Source organism: Salmo salar, chromosome ssa23 (assembly GCF_905237065.1).
Source record: "Salmo salar chromosome ssa23, Ssal_v3.1, whole genome shotgun sequence".
Lineage (NCBI taxonomy): Eukaryota > Metazoa > Chordata > Actinopteri > Salmoniformes > Salmonidae > Salmo > Salmo salar.
In genome coordinates this window covers 10,022,702-10,042,999 of record NC_059464.1, presented here as the reverse complement: position 1 = coordinate 10,042,999, position 20,298 = coordinate 10,022,702, and the positions used below count along the sequence as shown (strand labels likewise).

The 20,298-nt window shown below is 40.5% G+C and overlaps 1 protein-coding gene across 1 annotated transcript in view; it reads right to left on the bottom strand.

Annotated features, from left to right (window-relative positions):
- LOC106584037 (cAMP-specific 3',5'-cyclic phosphodiesterase 4B) overlaps positions 1-20,298 on the bottom strand; it is a 309,843-nt gene that overhangs the window by 247,041 nt on the left and 42,504 nt on the right. Inside the window, exon 2 of the mRNA XM_014168843.2 lies at positions 10,947-11,043. Within this exon, the coding sequence (XP_014024318.1) occupies positions 10,947-10,988 (42 nt within the window). The 5' untranslated portion in view covers positions 10,989-11,043. The remainder of the gene's footprint in view (positions 1-10,946; positions 11,044-20,298) is intronic.

Below are 20,298 nucleotides of genomic sequence, written 5' to 3'. Positions count from 1 at the left end.
GAAGGCACTTTTAACCTCTTGACGGTCGCCTAGGATCGGGGGCGCTACAGCGATTTTTGAAAACAATTTGTGCCCATTTTAAACGGCCTCCTACTCAAACTCAGAAGCTAGGATATGCATATAATTATATAATATTTGGATAGAAAACACCCTCAAGTTTCTAAAACTGTTTGAATGGTGTCTGTGAGTATAACAGAACTCATATGGCAGTCAAAACCCCGAGACAGATCGTAACAGGATGTGGAATTCTGAATTGCGGACTCAACTTCATCACTTTGCCTATGAGCACCGTGAGCTATGGTTCATTGAGCACTTCCTATTGCTTCCACGAGATGTCCCCAGTCTTTAAAAAGTGGTTTGAGCCTTCTACTGTGAAAACTGACAGAATGAGAGTCTGTGGAAAGTGGTCACATGGAGAGGGCCATCACCATTATGACGCCGGCGCCCCTGGCTACCCTCCCCTTTCGAAACGTTTAGAAAGACAATGCAACCGTCCCCCTTGAATCTTATTGGAGCTCTGGTTGAAAAAGGCCCTAAAGATTTATGTTATACAACGTTTGACATGTTTGAATGAACTTAAATAAAAATAAAAAAATGAATTTTGTTGAGAGAGAAGTCCCGCGGCCGACGGTACTTTTGGAGCAGCCTTCAGAACGCGCTAACAACAACAAGCTATTGGGACATAAAGGATTAACTTTTTCAAACGAAAATACATTTGTTGTGGACCTGGGATTCCTGGAAGTGCCTTCTGATGAAGATAATCAAAGGTAAGGGATTATTGACAATAGTATATGCGATTGTTCCAAGATGGCGCTGACCTGTAACGGTAGCCTATTTTTCTGAGTATCGCATCCCCTTTTATCGCAAAGTGTGATTACCCAGTAAAGTTATTTTTAAATCTGGCATTACAGTTGCTTTCAAGAGATGTTAATCTATAAATCTTAAAATGACAATATTACATTTTAAAAATGTTTTCGAATAGTAATTTAGTAAATTGTAGCGCTGTTTCACCGGATGCATTTGAGGGAAAATAGTTAGTCAACGTCACGCGCCGATGTAAAATGCTGTTTTTATATATAAATATGAACTTTATCGAACAAAAGAATGCATGTATTGTGTAACATGATGTCCTAGGAGTGTCATCTGATGAAGATTGTCAAAGGTTAGTGCTGCATTTAGCTGTTTTTTGGTTATTTGTGATGCATTTGGTTGGTCGGAAAATGGCTATGTGGCTACTTTTACGATATACTCCTAACATAATCTAATGTTTTGCTTTTGCTGTAAAGCCTTTTTGAAATCGGACAACGTGGTTCGATTCAGGAGAGGTGTATCTATAAAACAATATACAATAGTCCTATATTTGGAAAAAATATATACATTACATTTTGTAAAGAAAATGGCGATAGGATTTTTCGCTGGATGTTGATCCCGCATACGGGACAGAGCCCGTCCAGAGGTTAAAGAATAGGTGATATTTTAATGTTTTTATAGCAATCAATGATATTGTAATAATCCCATTCTACCCACTTATTTTTAACAGCCAATGCAATTTACCATAAACCTGTCATTACCACCACAATGTAAATATATTTCTTAAACCTTTTTTTTTACACATTAAATATCACACTTCGGTCTTCAAGTATAAAACACTTGTGTCCAACCACTTTAATTTCAACAAGAAATTGCATTGTTGATGGTAGGCTCCATGCAGGTGTACAAGGACAGCCAGTGCAGGCTCTTATTTATTGAATTAAGGAATTCAAATAAAGATTTCTAAATGTGGTAGTACCAATCCTATAGACAGAGAAACCAAATAATCCAAAACCCCATTTGTTTGTCATTCAGTTCTTTTTAAAGTTGAATGTTTAATGTGATGGTGACGACATCGGCAGAAGGTGTTTTACGAAAACTGAGTAAAAACTGGTATTGACTGTGACCGTACAGTATATTGGTCACAGTCAATACCAGTTTATGGTTCCTGACAAAATAAGACTTTCTGTTACATTTTTTTGTTTTTGTAAAGAAACATACTTATTTTTTATAAGAAATACGAAAAGTGCCGTAGTTGAAAAATCACCCATTAGGTAAACATAAAATTTGGGATCAAATACTCAGAACATTGCTTTTATAATTATTATACTGTATATTGATTTTCACTTCACCACCATTCAAAGCAGGCTATGAGGGAATATAATACAGTTAAGGTAGATGTAACGGCTGGTTTAGGTGTAAAGTGGCTACTGTAGACATTCTGGAGTGGATAGCAGAATTTCATTACCTTCAGGCTGGGTTTCATTCAATTACGCTTCACATTTGTGATTGAATTCCATTTTACCTTTCTGTGAGCTTTCTGAGCTCGCAATTTGTATAAATGGGAGGTGAGGTTGGCACTGAGGTGTGAGAGCTAGATGTGTTTGTCTGTCTTTTATGCCTGCCTGCCTGCCTGTCTGCTAGCAGAACTAGATCTACATGTCTGTCACTGTTAGCCCAGACACAATCAATTATGGAGTGTCTTAATTTTTCACCATGCATGAATGTTTTCAAGAGGACCAATGGGAGGAGACTGGCAGCAAAATAGACTATGAAGTCACACTTGAGACTGTGATGACATGATCAATCACCAAGGTCTGAAATTGCCAGTCTAAAACAAGACTAGATATCACAGATTGAAAGATTTATTTGAAGACGTTACTCACTCACTCATAGGATGCAGGTGGTTAGAGGGGAAATCAGGCTTCTCCGAATTTAGAAGAAAATCATTTGATATCTGCAGATTTTCAAGCACGTCACTAATGCCAATGCCACATAAGAAGATTTACAAAGTTCCTAAGAACATTTTGAGGAATTGCGAACTATCTTATGCACTTCTATTTTTTTCCCCCTTAAGAAGTTTACGTTTTTTCGTAAGTAATGTTTTGTGAATCCGGCCCCTGGTCTATTACTACAGCAGAGCCTGAAGAGCAGGTCTGTAATACTACAGCAGTGTCTGACAAGAGGAGAGGTGTTGTCAGGCAACAGTCCTAATCCCCCTGTAATGGCACCCAAAGATGTAGCTGTTGGAGTTGATGCCAGGTCAAATGAAAAGGAGCAGAGCCGTAACAGGAAATACAATTTAATAATGTCAAATGGCAGTCTCAAAAGCGTGCAGTATGTGTTTCTATCTATCATACCTCCAGACCAGGAACATTGCTGTCCAATATGATGGATATAGTTTCAAGGTAACAGCAAGGAGTGTATCAGTTCAATTGAATACAGGACACCTGTTGCAATACCCTACAAAACCTATCCCATCCCCTATGTGATAAATGTCATTCTGCGCAGGGTACACTACTCCACTGCTTTGCCCTATGCTCTAACTTGTATGGTTATTGGTGTGTAATTTTTAGGATCCTCTCTGAAGTTCTGGAGACTTCAATTGACCCAGACCCGGTTCTGATAATCCTAGGAGTGTCTGAATCCCTAAACGGATTAACCAACTCCCAACAACAACTAATCTCTTAGTCTCATTTCAGCAAAAAAAATGTATCTTGTTGTTTTGGAAAAGGAGGGAAGCTCCCTCTACCAAATTATGGCTCAGTGAATTGGCAAACACTGTACACTTAGAAAGAATTAGATATATTCTGAACAATAAATTATCAACATTTGATCAAATCTGGCAGCCTCTCCTCTCTTACTTGGACCAGTCGGCATTGTGAATTTGGACATTTTAACGCACTCTCAATTCTAATATTTTAATCTACCCTTGGGTGGCATGTGCTTGCCCCAGCACCCGAGCAGTGGGGGGATAGGGGGGTGACATCTGCCCTCTTTCTGTTTACCTGTCCTTGTTCTGTATGTCTTATTTTGTAGTATTTACTTTGTACCTAGAACTCGGGGTCTTCTTGTTTCTGTCTGTTTTATGTTTAGATAAGAATTGCATACTTGCCTTTTCTACAAAATACCTATACACAATTCTTGTGTGTGTGTTCAATAAATATATTTGAACAGAAAGAAAGAAAAAAAAACTATCCCAACCTTGATCAGCACAGCACAAATGTTGGGGTTGCGATAGCAACGAACATCAGATCACGTCCTCTGACCATTTACAGTGCATTCGAAAAGTATTCAGACCCCTTGACTTTTTCCAAATTTTGTTACGTTACAGCTAGGGCTATGGTGGTCACAACATTTTGTCAAGCTGGTGATTGTCAAGCAAATAACTGTCTCACGCTACTTGACACACATTTAGCATCTCCTGGCTTCCACACACAGCCTACAAGCTACTGATGCAGACCTTTGGAACATCTACATTGTAAGGCTGCATGATGCGTCTCTAATGACTTGAAAAAAATAGCTTGAAAGGCATGAGCTCTGCTTAGTTTTTTTGTGTAGGCTGTACACAGTTCATCAGTCTCGCATTCACAATTTGACAAGCAATTGATAATGCCTCGAATTTCACGGTGGTATCCCCTTTGTGGGATCCTAATGCACCCTAAGAAATCCATGCCTTTTGTGGCCATTGTGCCCTTGAATAAGGCTGTAACGTAACACCCTGTGATGGCTGGCTGGTCTGGCACTGAGGAGTTTCTTTCTCTCTCGGCTTCCAAATCTGCTAATTGGAGACTGAACATCTGTTGTGTTTGACCTGCTGCTCTAACAGACTACAGTTATATGGGTTATACAGCTGGGTGATGGGAGGGTGGAGGGACCTACAGAGACTTAAAACAGAAGCAGTAGCACACTTACTGCAAATTAACCCCAGATAGAATAGGATAGCACAGGATAGGATAATAGAATAGGACATCCTTACTTCTCAAACAGGCTGGGGAGTCATTCAAGGACAGCGAGAGGCAGAGTGTATCTGGCTACAGAGAGTGAGATATTGCAACAATTGCGTATGCCTGGTAGGAATAGATGAGGTTGGTTAGCGGCTTGATGAAGGCTGTGTGTGCAGTGACCCACCTCACTGCTTTCCATCCTGACTATTAGATTGAAATGGATAGTGTTCCTTCCCAGTGACGCCTCTGACACACACAGAGCAATCTAAGCCCACTTCCACAACCATCGCCAGGCACACTCATACCGACACACCCACACACATTACGCATGCAATCACTATATACTCACTTACATTTAAACACAGACACACTACTAAGCCCTGAGCTCACTGGCTGATGGGTCATCTGTGGGCCTGGCTGTAACAGTTTGTGTTATTTAATCAGGCCGTCTCTCGCTAGCCTGCAGCTGTGGTTCTGCACCTCCACTCAATTAAATTCAAAGAGGCTTTATTTGGCATGGGAAACATGTCTACAGTGCCAAAGCAAGTGAAATAAACAAACAAAAGTGAGAAGACACAAAACATAAACAAAAAACGATTTGAATTTAAGAGTGAATATTGCACTCAGAGGACTCATCTCTAGGTTCATCTCTCTGTAAGTGAGGGCTTTGTGGTGGAATGTGTGGGCATCGCTTCCTTTCAGGTGGTTGTAGAATTGAACAGCTCTTTTGTGGATTTTGATAACTAGCAGATATATTCCTAATTCTTCTCTGCATGCATTGTTTGGGGTTTTGCGTTGTACACAAAGTATATTTTTGCAGAATTCTGCAATTGGGTTTAGTCCGAGGTAGGTATAGCTCTTTGTGTGCTCTAGGGCAGGTATTCCCATACTGGGGTACGCCAAATAAAGTAAGCAATGCCGTCGGGAGTACGCCAAATAAAAATGTGATTCACATAAAAATAAAAAAATTCACGTTTTCAAACAGTACCTTTTATATTTTCCAACAGGTCTATACATTTGGGGGAGGTTTTTTCTCTCGCTTAAGTAGCCTCGTTGCACTGCCAAAAATAACATTTAAACCATCTAGTGTTCCGCGAAATAACAACACAATGTCAAATACAGGAAGCCTAGTCAAATAATTAACATCCAATCACATTAACCGTTACTCTCTCGTGGGAAACCTTCACTCTTGCGCAGACATTAGAAACAAAAATTGACAATTTGAAAAATAAGCCACGGGAGTTTTTGGAGCTAGAATAAAGATTACTTTCGAGTAGTAAGACATGTATAAAAGCAACAGATACCATTAATAAGAAGGGGCTAGAAGCGTCTTATATGGTGCGCTACCGAGTGGCTAGGACAGGCAAGCCCCATACTATTGAGGAGGACTTAATTATTCCTGCTGCCGTGGATATGGCTGGGACAATGCTGGGGGAAAAGGCCAAAAAAACTATACAGACAATGACTTCATCAAACAACACTGTTTCACGATGCATCAGTGACATGGCAGGAGACGTTTTGAAACAATTACTGCTTCACATGCAAGCCAGTGAATTACATGCATTACAGCTGGATGAGTCAACAAACGTGTCTGGCCTGGCACAGCTCATGGTATGTCAGTTAAGTTTATGGGGGTATGGGACTATAAAAAGTTTGGAAACTACGGCTCTAGGGCAACGGCGTCTAGATAGAATTTGTAGTTGTCCTGGCAACTGGACCTTTTTTGGAACACCATTATTTTTGTCTTACTGAGATTCAGGGCCCAAGGCTGACAGAATCTGTGCAGAAGATCTAGGTGCTGCAGTATGCCGTCCTTGGTTGGGGACAGAAGCACCAGATCATCTGCAAACAGACATTTGATTTCCGAGTCCAGTAGTGTGAGGCCGGATGCTGTAGACTATTCTAGTGCCCTTGCCAATTAATTGATTTACTGTATATGCTCAAGCTGCATCCCTGTCTCACCCCACGACCCTGAGGATATAAATCAGTGTTTATTGCACACTTGTTTGTGTACAGTGCATTGATTTTATGTTTTTCCCCAATACCATTTTCCATTAATTTGTATAGCAGACCCTCGTGCCAATTGAGCCCAAAAGCTTTTTTGAAATCAACAAAACAGGTTTTCTTTGTTTGTCAATACAGGTGTGCAGGGTGTATATGTGGTCTGTCATACGATATTTTGGTAAGAAGCCAGTTTGTCGTTTGCTCAAACAACAGAAATGTCAGCTCTGCTTCCAGCTCCTAAGCAACTTTTCCATATTTAAAAAAAACATATATTTCTTACATTATTAGGCCAGAATTTTTGGGTGTTATTACATACAGCCGGAAATAACTTTGGGATATCAGGGCGGCAGTAACTCACCAGCATTACAACCAGGAATACGACTTCCACAAATTGGATACTTTGTTCGTACCCCCCAGGGCAATTGAACTTATTCCAGAGGCTGCTCCTAAACACAGCCGGCGAAGAAGAGGAAATTCCGAGTGGACTTCAAATCCCACATATCAGGTGTGCACACCATCCACTGCTTCTGAGATTATTACTCGCTAATGTTCAGTCTCTGGACAATAAAGTAGATGAGCACAGGGCGAAGATCTCCTTCCAGGGAGACATACTCTGTTTCATGGAAACATGACTCTCTCGGGATATACTGTCCCCGTTCATACAGCCGGTTGGGTTCTCAGTACATCGCGCAGAGAGGAATAAAGAACTCTCCGGGAAGAAGAAAGGCGGTAGTGTATGTTTCATGATTAACTACTCATGGTGTGATTATGATAACATACATAAACTCAAGTCCTTTTGTTCACCTGACCTAGAATACCTCACAATCAAATGCTTTCAAAAAGGCTTTACAACGAAAGGAAAACATTAGATTATTTATGTCAGCAGAGTACCCAGCCAGAAATAATCAGACACCCATTTTTCAAGCTAGCATATAATGTCACAAAAACCCAGAAGACAGCTAAATGCAGCACTAACCTTTGATGATCTTCATCAGATGACAACCCTAGGACATTATGTTATACAATACATGCATGTTTTGTTCAATCAAGTTCATATTTATATCAAAAAACAGCTTTTTACATTAGCATGTGACGTTCAGAACTAGCATACCCCCCGCAAACTTCCGGGGAATTTACTAACAATTTACTAAATTACTCACGATAAACGTTCACAAAAAGCATAAGAATTATTTTAAGAATTATAGATACAGAACTCCTCTATGCACTCGATATGTCCGATTTTAAAATAGCTTTTTGGTGAAAGCACATTTTGCAATATTCTAAGTACATAGCCCAGCCATCACGGGCTAGCTATTTAGACACCCGGCAAGTTTAGCCTTCACCAAAATCAGATTTACTATTATAAAAGTTTGATTACCTTTTGTTGTCTTCGTCAGAATGCACTCCCAGGACTGCTACTTCAATAACAAATGTTGGTTTGGTCCAAAATAATCCATCGTTATATCCGAATAGCGGCGTTTTGTTCGTGCGTCCCAGACACTATCCGAAATGGTAAATCAGGGTCGCACGCATGGCGCAATTCGTGACAAAAAAATTCTAAATATTCCAATACCGTACCTCGAAGCATGTCAACTGCTGTTTAAAATCAATTTTTATGCAATTTATCTCATAAAAAAGCGATAATATTCCGACCGGGAATCTCCTTTTCGGCAAACAGAGGAAAAAACACAAAGACGGGGGCAACCAGTGCACGCGCCTAAGCCCACAGTCCCTTGATCGGCCACTTGAGAAAGGCGATAATGTGTTTCAGCCCGGGGCTGAAATGACGACATTCAGGTTTTTCCCGGGCTCTGAGAGCCTATTGGAGCCGTGGGAAGTGTCACGTTACCGCAGAGATCCTTTGTAATTGAATGAGATGTCAAAGAAAGACAATAAATGGACAGACAGGCCACTTCCTGTAAAGGAATCTCTCAGGTTTTGACCTGCCATTTGAGTTCTGTTATACTCACAGACACCATTCAAACAGTTTTTGAAACTTTGGAGTGTTTTCTATCCAAAGCCAATAATTATATGCATATTCTAGTTACTGGGCAGGAGTAGTAACCAGATTAAATCGGGTACGTTTTTATCCAGCCGTGTCAATACTGCCCCCTAGCCCTAACAGGTTAATTCTATTCTTTTACTTTTAGATTTGTGTGTACTATTGTGAATTGTTAGATACTACTGCTCTGTTGGAACCAGGAACCAACATTTCACTACACCTGTAATGACATCTGCTAAATATGTGTATGTGACCAATACAATTTTATTTGCGATTTGATACTGCAGATTTCTTTACTGAGATTGCTGTTGATGCAGATTCCACAGTAATTATTGGGGTCAAATTTGTCTCCACTTTTGTGGATTGCGGTGATCAGTCCTTGGTTGGGTAAGACATTTTTAAGTATAGCCAATTGGAATGTGTGGTCTGTATGTTTGATTATTTCATTTAGGATACCATCAACACCACAGGCCTTTTTGGGTTGGAATCCAATAACAATCCACACACACACACACACACACACACACACACACACACACACACACACACACACACACACACACACACACACACACACACACACACACACACACACACACACACACACACACACCATCCATTCAGTATCTCCTGAGTCCCCCTGCTGTTGCCCCCCAGACAAACATGTTGTTCTTTCCACCCCACTGTGTGTGTGTGTGTTAGTTTAAGTAATCTGACAGAGTGGAGAGGGACTATCCCTGCCAGCAAGCCTGAGTGGCCTACTATACAGTCCTGCTAGAGGCGTCAGCATGCTTCATTTCAGTTGGCGCCTAGCGTGCCTGCATATTCCCCTAAAAGACATTTGCTTGAAAACTGAGAAAAGAAAAGCGGCAATAGCACTGTTTGTCAATTTTTAGACGCCGTAGCCAGTATACACTTCCTTAAAATAGTCAACTCAAGAAATCTGTCATTAAGTTTTACGTTGTCATGTCTACTCCCACTCCCTCCCTCCGGCGTTCGTCATTGCCAGTTTACTAACCACTGCACCTGGCATTCATCATTACGCGCACCTGCGCTTCATCATTAAACACACCTGGACTCCATGACCTCACTCATTACCTCCCCTTTATCTGGCACTCCCTTAGGTTCTTTCCCCAGGCACTATTGTTTCTGTTGTTCATGTCTAGACGCTACTCCTACATTGTATCGTTACTTGTTATATTAAACTTACCACCTGCTTCTCGAATCCCAGCGTCTACTTGACAGATGTTTTTTTGCCGTAGAGATCTTAGTGCAGTTTTACATCTAAGATGTTTGGTGCAGTACATTTCAATGAAAAAATTTGTATGAAAACAAGTTGTCTCTCGTTGAATGATAAGAGACTTTATTGAATCCCTACTGTTGACCAATCACTGACGAAGGTGTGTCGAACTTAAACATCACAAAATATATGCACAAACTCTATCGAACTGTTTCAACTGGGAAGCATGTGGACGCCTTAACCCACAGAAATTGCCTTTATCCCTATCAAGCCTCAAGGTGACAGCTAACGTTTAAAAGAGGTTTACGAGTATTTTATATTACTAGCAACTTGTCAAGTTGGCTAGCTTGTTCCAGTTAGTTTTCTCGTCAGGAATGAAGCCGGTAGAGTAGCTACCTTGCAAAATCGACAATTTTCATTCATAATTTATGCATTGACAGTTTGGAGTGGATCCCAATCTGCACTCACCGCATCTATCATCCATAACAAACAGGGCGCGCAGGCTATTGAGGATGTGCAACTTTTATTTTCTGTTAAATAAAATGCTTTTTTTTAGCAAAGACTGGCATACATTTGCATCTTTACAGAAAACATGTGCTTTGACTGGAGCTCTGGATTGGCTTTTTTTTTAGCAGAGATGTGTTTTGTAAATAGCATCCTTAGTGATGTGGACACCAAGGAACTTGAAGCGCTCGACCCGCTTCACTGAGCTATTTGTAGGTTTGATCAGAGGCATGCATTTTACCACTCACTCACTGGGGACTACTGAAGAGGTATTATTCTTCTCTAAAACATTCCTTTCCCTTCCTCCCCCACTGTCTCTTCTGTGCCTTTAGATTTTTGAATTATGTGAGGAACTTATCCTTAGCCACTCTGGGAAGGGGGATGAGAGGGAATGAGTGTTGTTGGAACACTACTTCAATGTTGTATGAACGTTACTTACATCATTGGGCGACACTGTCAGCACACTTCTGCTCTTCCTCATCTTCCGTAGAGTATTCCTTGTTCAGTTCCACAGCCAGCCAGCTTCACATACACACCTGGAACAACACACACACACACACACACACACACACACACACGTGTTACTGTTGTAGATTGCAAAGAGGAACACACGCATACATGTGATGTTGTGTGACACATGTTAGTGTAGTTGTTTAGTATCTGATATAAAATATACATAGTAAAATAAAAGACAAGATGGTTTCCATTATTTTTATTTTGACAGGGAGTCATACTGAGACCAAGGTCTCTTTCTCAGATGAGATCTGCATTCACGTCAATAACACACCAATATACACACCCATAACACACATCAATACAATCAAACCACAATCAGAGAAAACAAACACATTCTTCAGTAAAGAAAAAGGTACACAATCAGTCTTTTGAATTGCACTAGAGGTTCCAATTCATTCAATTTTAAAGAGGCATTGATAAAAGCAGATTTACCTAACTCTGTGGAGATCAAAGGGCTCTCGAGAGTTCGCCATTCCTGAGACCGTGTATTGGTACGTCTATAAGTTAACAATGAAGTAAAGTACGGCGGAAGTTAATGCAGGAGGGCTTTATAAACAGAGTGCAATGCATCAATCTATGGAATTGCAAAGGGGGGCCAGCCTACTTTCTGATATAGAATGCAGTGACGTGTGCTGAACTTGTCGCCCATAATAAAGCTGCATTCATATAGACAATATCTGTCACGTATACTCCCCCTCCGGCGCTCGAAGTCACCAGGCTGCTACTTATTACGCACACGTCACAATCATTACGTGCCTCATCAGACTCACCTGGACTCCATCACCTGCCTCCCTATATATGTCACTCCCTTTGGTTCGTTCCCTAGGCCTTATTGTTTTCTGTTTGTACGCTACTCGTGTTTCTTGTTTTGTTCCCTGTGTTATTTATTATTAGTCACTCCCTGTACTTGCTTCCCGACTCCCAGCGTACACGTTACAATATCCCCATAGTTTATAACCGGTATGAATATCGACTGAATGATTTTGTTTTCTGCTGTTTTAATGAAAGGCATGACTTAATCCAATAAAATAAGTCCATTTTAAATTCTTAATTTCTTAACCCGTGTGCGGTGTTCATGTTTTTGTTATTCACCCAATGTTCACAGGTCTGATGGACCCACAACATTATTGGGTTTTTAAAACAAAGCCATAACAATTTATATAAAAATACATAGATGTTGACTAATATCAATTACAAGCAATATAGACATACATATAGACATACATGGTTAATATTTGCCATTTACCTCTGCTAGATCACATTTTTCAATAAAACCAGTTTTTTAATAAAATGTATAAACATGATTTATTCCACCCATGTCTTGATTATCTTAAACAAATAAATATAACAAGGTTTATCATCACTATTGATGTTTATTGCTTTGAAATGAACAAATTGGAAGGACAAATTTTACATACACTATTTTATGGAAATTATAAATGAGCCCCATTGAACACAAATTAAGGCCGGTCTACACACCACAAGAGGGACAGAGTTTTACTGTGTGTGTTGCAAATGCATTTCTTGCACTTGATGCATGTGTATTGTCTTCCTGTCCTTCTTGGGTCCACATACATCGCAACGCTTATTCTTGTTGCTACCGGCTGCAATCTAGAATGATAAACACTTAGTTCAGGAATTGTACTAACATCTCACTCACTCACATATATAGTTACAGCAGGCCAAGGTAGGAGAGTCTCTCACTCACACGCACACACGCAACATCACTCACACTTACTTCCGGTATTGGAGTTGTTAGTTCTGTGGGTCGGGCGGATGGGGCACCAGCATCCTCCTCACTATGGCTGCAGAAGCTGGGGTCCTTGGGATATGTTGCCTCCTCTGGATTTGAGGTCTTACTAATGACTTGCCCAGCTCCTCAACAAAGAGCAGTCTCCTCTGGAGCTTCCCTCTGTTCCAATCTGGGTTCAACGCCATCTAAATGACAAACGCATTGTATGCCGAAATGTCCATGATGTTGAAGAATATCACAAGTGGCCAGCATAGGGTTCTTCTTTTGCATCTGTACCCAGTCACCAGCTTCTCTAAATTGTCCCTCCTTTTGTGGCATTGTAATCCATTATGATTTCTGTTTTTTTGACATGAGTACCACATTTTTGCCTTTCTCTGCTGGTGAGCTGATTGCTGACGGTCTGGTCCTGGGACTGGCAGCTGACGGGCTGCTCCTGGGGCTGGTTCAGGGTCAATCTCACCCTCCTTTCAAATCACTGTCAGACTCCTAATTGACAGAGGCATGATCCTCATATTTGGAAAATTCTTCATCTTCCAAAGTGGAAGATGCTCCTTCCATACTAGCTTCTCTCTCTCTGCAAAAATTATTTCTAAGGCCCTCTGAGCAGAGATTATTTTTGCCATACTGATTGATTGTGGTAAGGAGCCACACATGCAAAGCTATTTGTGTCCCTCCCCCAATTTGCACCTGGCTGGGGTAGTGTGTGGTAAATATTGAAAATGGGTCCCACAGACCCGAACACCACACAAGGGTTAACTAACTCATCAACATGCTTTTTGAAAGATAGCTTTTTGTAAATCCTGATGCCCAGATATTTATAAGCGGGGACATCATCAATGAGGGCACCTTCCAAAGCACATATGCATAAATCATCAGATACATTTTTGCGTGATTTGGAGAATAACATATACTTGGTTTTACCTGCATTAAGTACCAATTTCAGTTCAACAAAGGCCTTCTGTAAAGCAATGAAGGCAGATTGTAGTTCAGATAGAGCCTGGTCAACTGTGGCGCCAACAGCATCTTCTGCATATAGGTGTATGTAAAAAAAAAAAAATCTAAAATTGTTTTAATGCAATTTTTTTTTTTTATAGACAGTAAACAGTACAATCAATCACTGTGGGACACCTTTCGTAATATCAAGGAAACCTGACATAACACCATCCCAAAAAACACGTGTCCTGTCAGTCAAGTATTTTTCAAACCAATTACATGATGCCTGATCCATGCCGATGGCAGACAATCTTTGAATCAATACATAGTGGTCAACAGTATCGAAAAGCCTTCAATAAGTCAAACAGTTCAGCACAGTGCTTCTTCCTATCCATACCCTCAATCACATAATTGAACACCAAGGTTGCTGCAGATGACCAGACTGGTGAACACTTAGAATACATCTCGTGCCTAGAAAGGATCTAAGCATACAGTTGATTAATGATTCTAAAATGTTTGCTTGACAAAGATAGATTTGAGACATGGCAATAATTATTTAGGTTTAAGGGTCACCACCTTTGTGGAGAGGGAGCACATGGGCTGCCTTCTCAGCCCTGGGGATAGCAACCGAGATGATGATGATCAGATAAAAAATGGGTCAATGACTCCGTAATCAGCAGATGAGCCCGAGTGGATTTTTTTTTTTTTACATCAATCTTAAGGCATCTAGCATATCACAAGTACAACATTGTAGAAATGAAACAAAAATTCACTAGAAGTTGACTGATCTTCTAATGAGCTAACTGGAGTCTGTGAGAGGGGAGGAGCAGTTGACTGACTGACCAGGGTCAATAAAACCACAATTTCTTTCAAATAAAAAAGCCACCCAAGATAAAAGCATCACTTATCAAATTTTTTCTCGGTAACGATGCCAGAGTCTGACATCTTGCTTTCCACACTTCAGTGCATTAACAGTGTAACGTGCCATTTGGAGGATTCGGAGAGTGGACCATCAGCTATATGAAAGATAAGACATGGACACTAGACAGCATACTGTAGTGATGCGCGGGTTGACTCATAACCCGCAGTCCCCGCGGTTATATCCTCGGGGCAGACGGGTTTAGGGTAATTAAATATTGTGTAGCTGAAGGGCGGGCGGGTTGAATAAAGATACAAAAATACTTAAAAAACCCATATGTGTAATTATTGTGAAATTTATATAGGCTTAATTAAGGTTCTTTATTTTAGGCTGAATTAATTGAACATCGCCAAATGCATAATTAAAAGAAAATTGCCCCTATTTGATGCAACCCTTGCTGTTAATAGATCGCAATGCAGTATACAACTGAGCTAAACGTTTGGAACAAGTTCACTTTCTCATCCGTAGCCTAAAAACGCACAAGTTAGCTGTTTAGTTCACATCTGAAGGCTAGGGGGCATTTAGGACGTCTTCTACTGCTGATTGCTAAATTATCCTAATGATTATGATCACACTTCCTCAATTCAAATATTATGGCGACACTATACCAAAGTTAGTTTCGTATAGTTTACAAACTTGGGAACCAAGCTTGAGTTTTATCAGTGTAGCCTTTAAAAAAAAACTCCAGGCTTCAGTCATAACTGTCAATTTATAGAACAAAAAATAAAGAATTACAGGGGGCAGTTTTGAGAATTTATCCCGTCCAAATCGTCCTCTGGAATAACGGATATTCTGGGGTAATACATAACCAACGTTCTCTAGTAATACTAGTCCAGTGTGAATAGGGCTATAGCCTTAATAATAACTCCTGCAGAATTAAGCATTTCTTGCAGTAAAAGTATACACCAAATGTCGCCAAAATTTGGACTTGGGAACAGGAGTGGAGAAATGTCTTTCTTTCATCTTGAGAGAATGCAATGCTCAGTTACATACCATCTATAGAGGTGTTGTCTTCATCATAAAAACGGATAATATTCAACCACATAAAATATGCATCGAAGCCAAACTAAAATCTTATCAGAAACACGTTGGGTCGTTTCCACAACTCTATTTTCCTTACAACCGATTTAAAGAGGTGTCATTTGGACACTTTGCACAGAAAATCTTTCCTGTTTAGTTTTTTTTGTCATCTTTGCTCCCCGAAAGATGACAGAACTTTACCGATGTCAACTAGATTTGAAGGATTAATTCTATTGATTTATTACGTTATTCTGTTGAGCAAGGGTTTATTCAGTCTTCTAGGGCAAAATATAATGACAAAAGAGAAGCTACAGTATATGTATCTAATTATAGACAAGTTGACTAACAAATAGCCTACCAAAGAGTTGTAAATTATAAGCAGAAACATATCTAAATCAGGCCAATAAATATCCTGCACCCCCTGTCAAAAAATCGTTCTGCAGTCTTTGACTCAGCCTATAGTGCATTTTCTATATTTGCGGGTTAGGGTTGGGGGCGAGCCTCATATTTTCACTTTATCAAATATAATCGGGCTGCTGTTGATGGGTTATTAGCAATTGCAGGCGGGTAGGGGTGAACAAACAGCTGACCTGTGCACCATTAGCATACAGAGCTCAACTGGACATGTAACGTGGTATGCTAGCTTGCATTTAGCCACACATCCCTTGGTCAAGTGATAACTTCAGCAGATTTTCGGTTCCACAGTCATTAAAACGTGCAGGCTGGCATTTATGAATATCATCTCTAGGCTAGGGGGCAGTATTCTGAATTTCGTCTGTCTGACGTGCCCCTAAGTAAACTGCCTGCTACTCAGGCCCAGAAGCTAGGATATGCATATAATTGGTAGAATTGGATAGAAAACACTCAGAAATGTCTAAAACTGTTAAAATAATGTCTGTGAGTATAACAGAACTGATATGGTAGGCGAAAACCCGAGGAAAATCCATCCAGAATTTTTGTTTTTGAGCTCCCAGGCCATTCCTATGTTGGCCTATTAAATTTACAACCAAAAATCGACCAGATTGCAGTACCTATGGCTTCCACTGGATGTCAACAGTCTTTAGAAAAGGTTTCAGGCTTGTTTTTTGAAAAATTAACAAGTAGTTGTACTACCCATTAGGACTCTAGTCTTGTGGCGTGCGTGAATGAGGGCGCGCACTTCGTTATTTATATCCGGTATTGAACATACTACATTCCGTCTTAAATTTTAGCATTTATTTACATATTAGGGTACCTGAGGATTGATTAGAAATGTTGTTTGACTTGTTTGGACGAAGTTTACCAGTAACTTTTGGGATTCCTTTGTCTGCATGTTTTATGAGTTGAACGGGTGGATTACTGAATCAAACGTGCCAACTAAACTGACTTTTTTGTGATATAAAGGACTTTACCAAATGAAATGTCCATTTGTTGTGTAGCTGGGGCACTTGGGATTGCAAACAGAGGAAGAGCTTCAAAGGTAAGTGATTTATTTTATCACTATTTCTGATTTTTGTGACGCCTCTGCTGGTTTGGAAAATATTTTTATGCTAGGTGTATGCGGGCGCTGTCCTCAGACAATAAAATGCTCTGCTTTCGCCGTAAAGCCTATTGTAAATCGGACAAAGCGGTTCGATTACCAAGATTCTAAGCTAAAGAATGATGTATGACACTTGTATTTTTCTGAGCATTTAATATTACGATTATTGTATTTTAAATTTCACGCTCTGCAATTTCACCGGATGTTGTCGTAGTGGAATGCTAGCGGGACACCTAACCCAAAGAGGATATTGCCCTGGAGGCAGCTCTGCAGTGTGTTCACTAGCTGGCACAGCCAAAAAGTCATAAAATCTGATTTTATACCTAACCCTTACCTTAACCACACTGCTAAACTTAATGCCTAACGCTTACCTTACATTTTTATTTTCATACATTTTACCGATATAGCTAATTTTGACTTTGCAGCTGGTCCATCTGGTGGAAATCGCTCAGTTCTGCCTCCAGGACAAGATTCATGACAATAAATGTCAACCTGCTAAAAAAGCATAACAAAAACACTGCTGCCACCAATGCAATGCTCCGTTTGGAGGATTCGAAGCTGGGACCATCAGCTATGTGAAAGAAGAGACTTGGACACAAGACAGCATATGGCGCTCAACAGGACGTGACTTTATTCCAGGACATGTGACCACCGTCTCAATTAGTTCACGTGACACAGGTTAATTTATAGACACAAGTCAGACATTAGTAATCAATGATGAACATCCAATTCTCATCCTTACAACTGTTTTCCAAAATTGTGACGGATCACCAGCAGAGTCTGATATAGAACTTAGAAAGTAGCTTGATTTAGCTTTCTTAAATTAAGGAAGTACTGTACATCTATTGTACAGTATATAGTAGGGGTTGTGTCTAGATTAGTAGTATGCAGCTTGTGTTACACACAACCTCAGGGTGAACCCTGCCATGTAAAACTGATAAGAATCTACAGGATGTGGAGGAAATTAATAACCCTTACTTATGTGGTTATTGAATTGAGCAAACAGTGATGTGAGATGCTAGAGACAAACAAATGTCTTTTCACTGTACAACGTCAATGCCATTCACATAGTGGTCTATTAAGAATTACTGCAGTGTCTGGGACAGAGAGCTCTTTGACTGGGCTAGATCTGACCTGGGCTAGAGGGGGGAAAAGAGAAAGGAGTAGAGAGGGATTGTGTTCAAACCCAGGACTTCTCTCTCCCATGACACTCCTTTCCAACACGACATAAGATGGTGTGTGAAGGAATAGATCAGGGTCAGAAAAAGCAAGCACACCAACAACAAGTAGACCCACAGTGAGTTAGACTGAATGATCCAATCCACCTGGGAAAACCAGGTATTTGCACTCTGTGTTTTGGTGTGGAGTAAATCTGCTCTCCTCAATGGCTCTGTGTTCGCTCTCTGTCTCCATTCAGGCCTCATTGTACAAACACAATATTATTCTGACTGTTGACTCACCTTCCAATCCCCATAACAGTTCCATAGTGCACTGCTACTCAAGGGAGGGATGTTTTCTGTCAAACCTGAGGTAACTGATCAGATTTGAGAGTTCCACAAAAACATGACATCCACTTTCAAAAATAGTATCTACTAAAACTGCAATATGTAACTTTTTGTATTTATTTTAATGCTCAAAAGCTCCAACAGATCGCTAGTGGTCATCCAATGTGATGCAACAGTAACAATATTGTGCCTCTAGCCTGCCTGAGAACAGTTGTATTCATAGGTTGTTATTTTCCATCGGGTCAGATTTCCCTGCCAGATTTTGTGGGGCTCACAATGAGTGACTCGTTTTCCGTCAGTGAGGAGGCGGTGTGATACTGTAGCTAGCTAGCTGAGCCCATGGCTAACACTTGGCTAATGGCTAGCATCGATAGCTAGCTTACAGACTTGGGAGACGTGAGGCGCTAACGACCTGACCCAGAAGCAACTACTCCTCCATCTAAATTTGGAGAGCAGACAGGCAAAAAGGGAAAGCAATAGAGCCCGGGCCAAGATGAGAGTAAACCTCAGATTTGCGTTCACACAGTGGAGAGAACTAAGGGAGTTGAAGGGATTCAAAACCGACCCTGTACATAGCTAAGCTGGCTTGCTGACATTTCTGACAAGTCAAAAACTGTACCCTGTTTCTGGTGCATGTATTTCATGACACTCATTTGCTACAACAAGTGGCAACTTTGTTTAAAAGTTTAATCACAGAATTGTAAAGCTACACCGTTACCGTGGAAATGTTCTCAACTGCACATCTCGTGTTCTTGATCTGAATGCCCCATCTTTAGTCAGCTGTTGTACAACACAACGTTCAAAAACGAGCTTGTTTTGATATCTGATCTAGGTCAGGAATGGTTATCTCCATTCCTCTGGGGCTTGATTGGTGACACACTTTTTCCCCAGAGGTCAAACAGTTTTAATTATTTGGATTGGTTTTCAGTTTAGAATGGAATTAGTATAAAGTGTGATATTCAGGCGTGATAGTTAATTCTATAGACAAAATAATCACCAAATATTACTCTATTTTTCAGCTAAGGAAGACTGTAATCACAAGTCTCAAAGGTCAAGTGTCTACACATTGAAAACTGCAAAGGACTACACCGACGTCCCAGAACTTCAGAGAGCAGTGTTGTGAAGACTGAGCTCTCAACTGGGGCTACAAAGGAGAATGATCCTGAGACTCTCTGAAGTGCCACCACCAACAGTGTCTGAGCTGCTACAACTTTGAGGAGTTTACCTTGCATTCTTGTTTATCGCTCTAATAAAACTGTTTGACCTGAGGTGTGCTGACTGCACCCTGTGTTGCGCGGCGATGTCTCCTCTTCTTCTGCATGAAAATCCTGATTTGGGTATACATAAAAGACCATGTAGTGAATTCAATGTTGTCTGTAACTGTTATCACATTGACATACACAGTTAGGGTTGCCAACTGTCCCGTATTAGCTGGGATGTCCCTTATATTGGGCTAAATTGGTTTGTCCCATACGGGGCCTCCCTTGTCCCGTATATTCATCCAATCACAGTATAGCGCCAATTCCTGCAAAGTCATTTCTGTTGTTCGGTCGGTTTAGCATATCAAGGAAATATGGATAAACCTGCAAAAAAGATAAGACTGCAGCTACAACAAACAATGGGAAG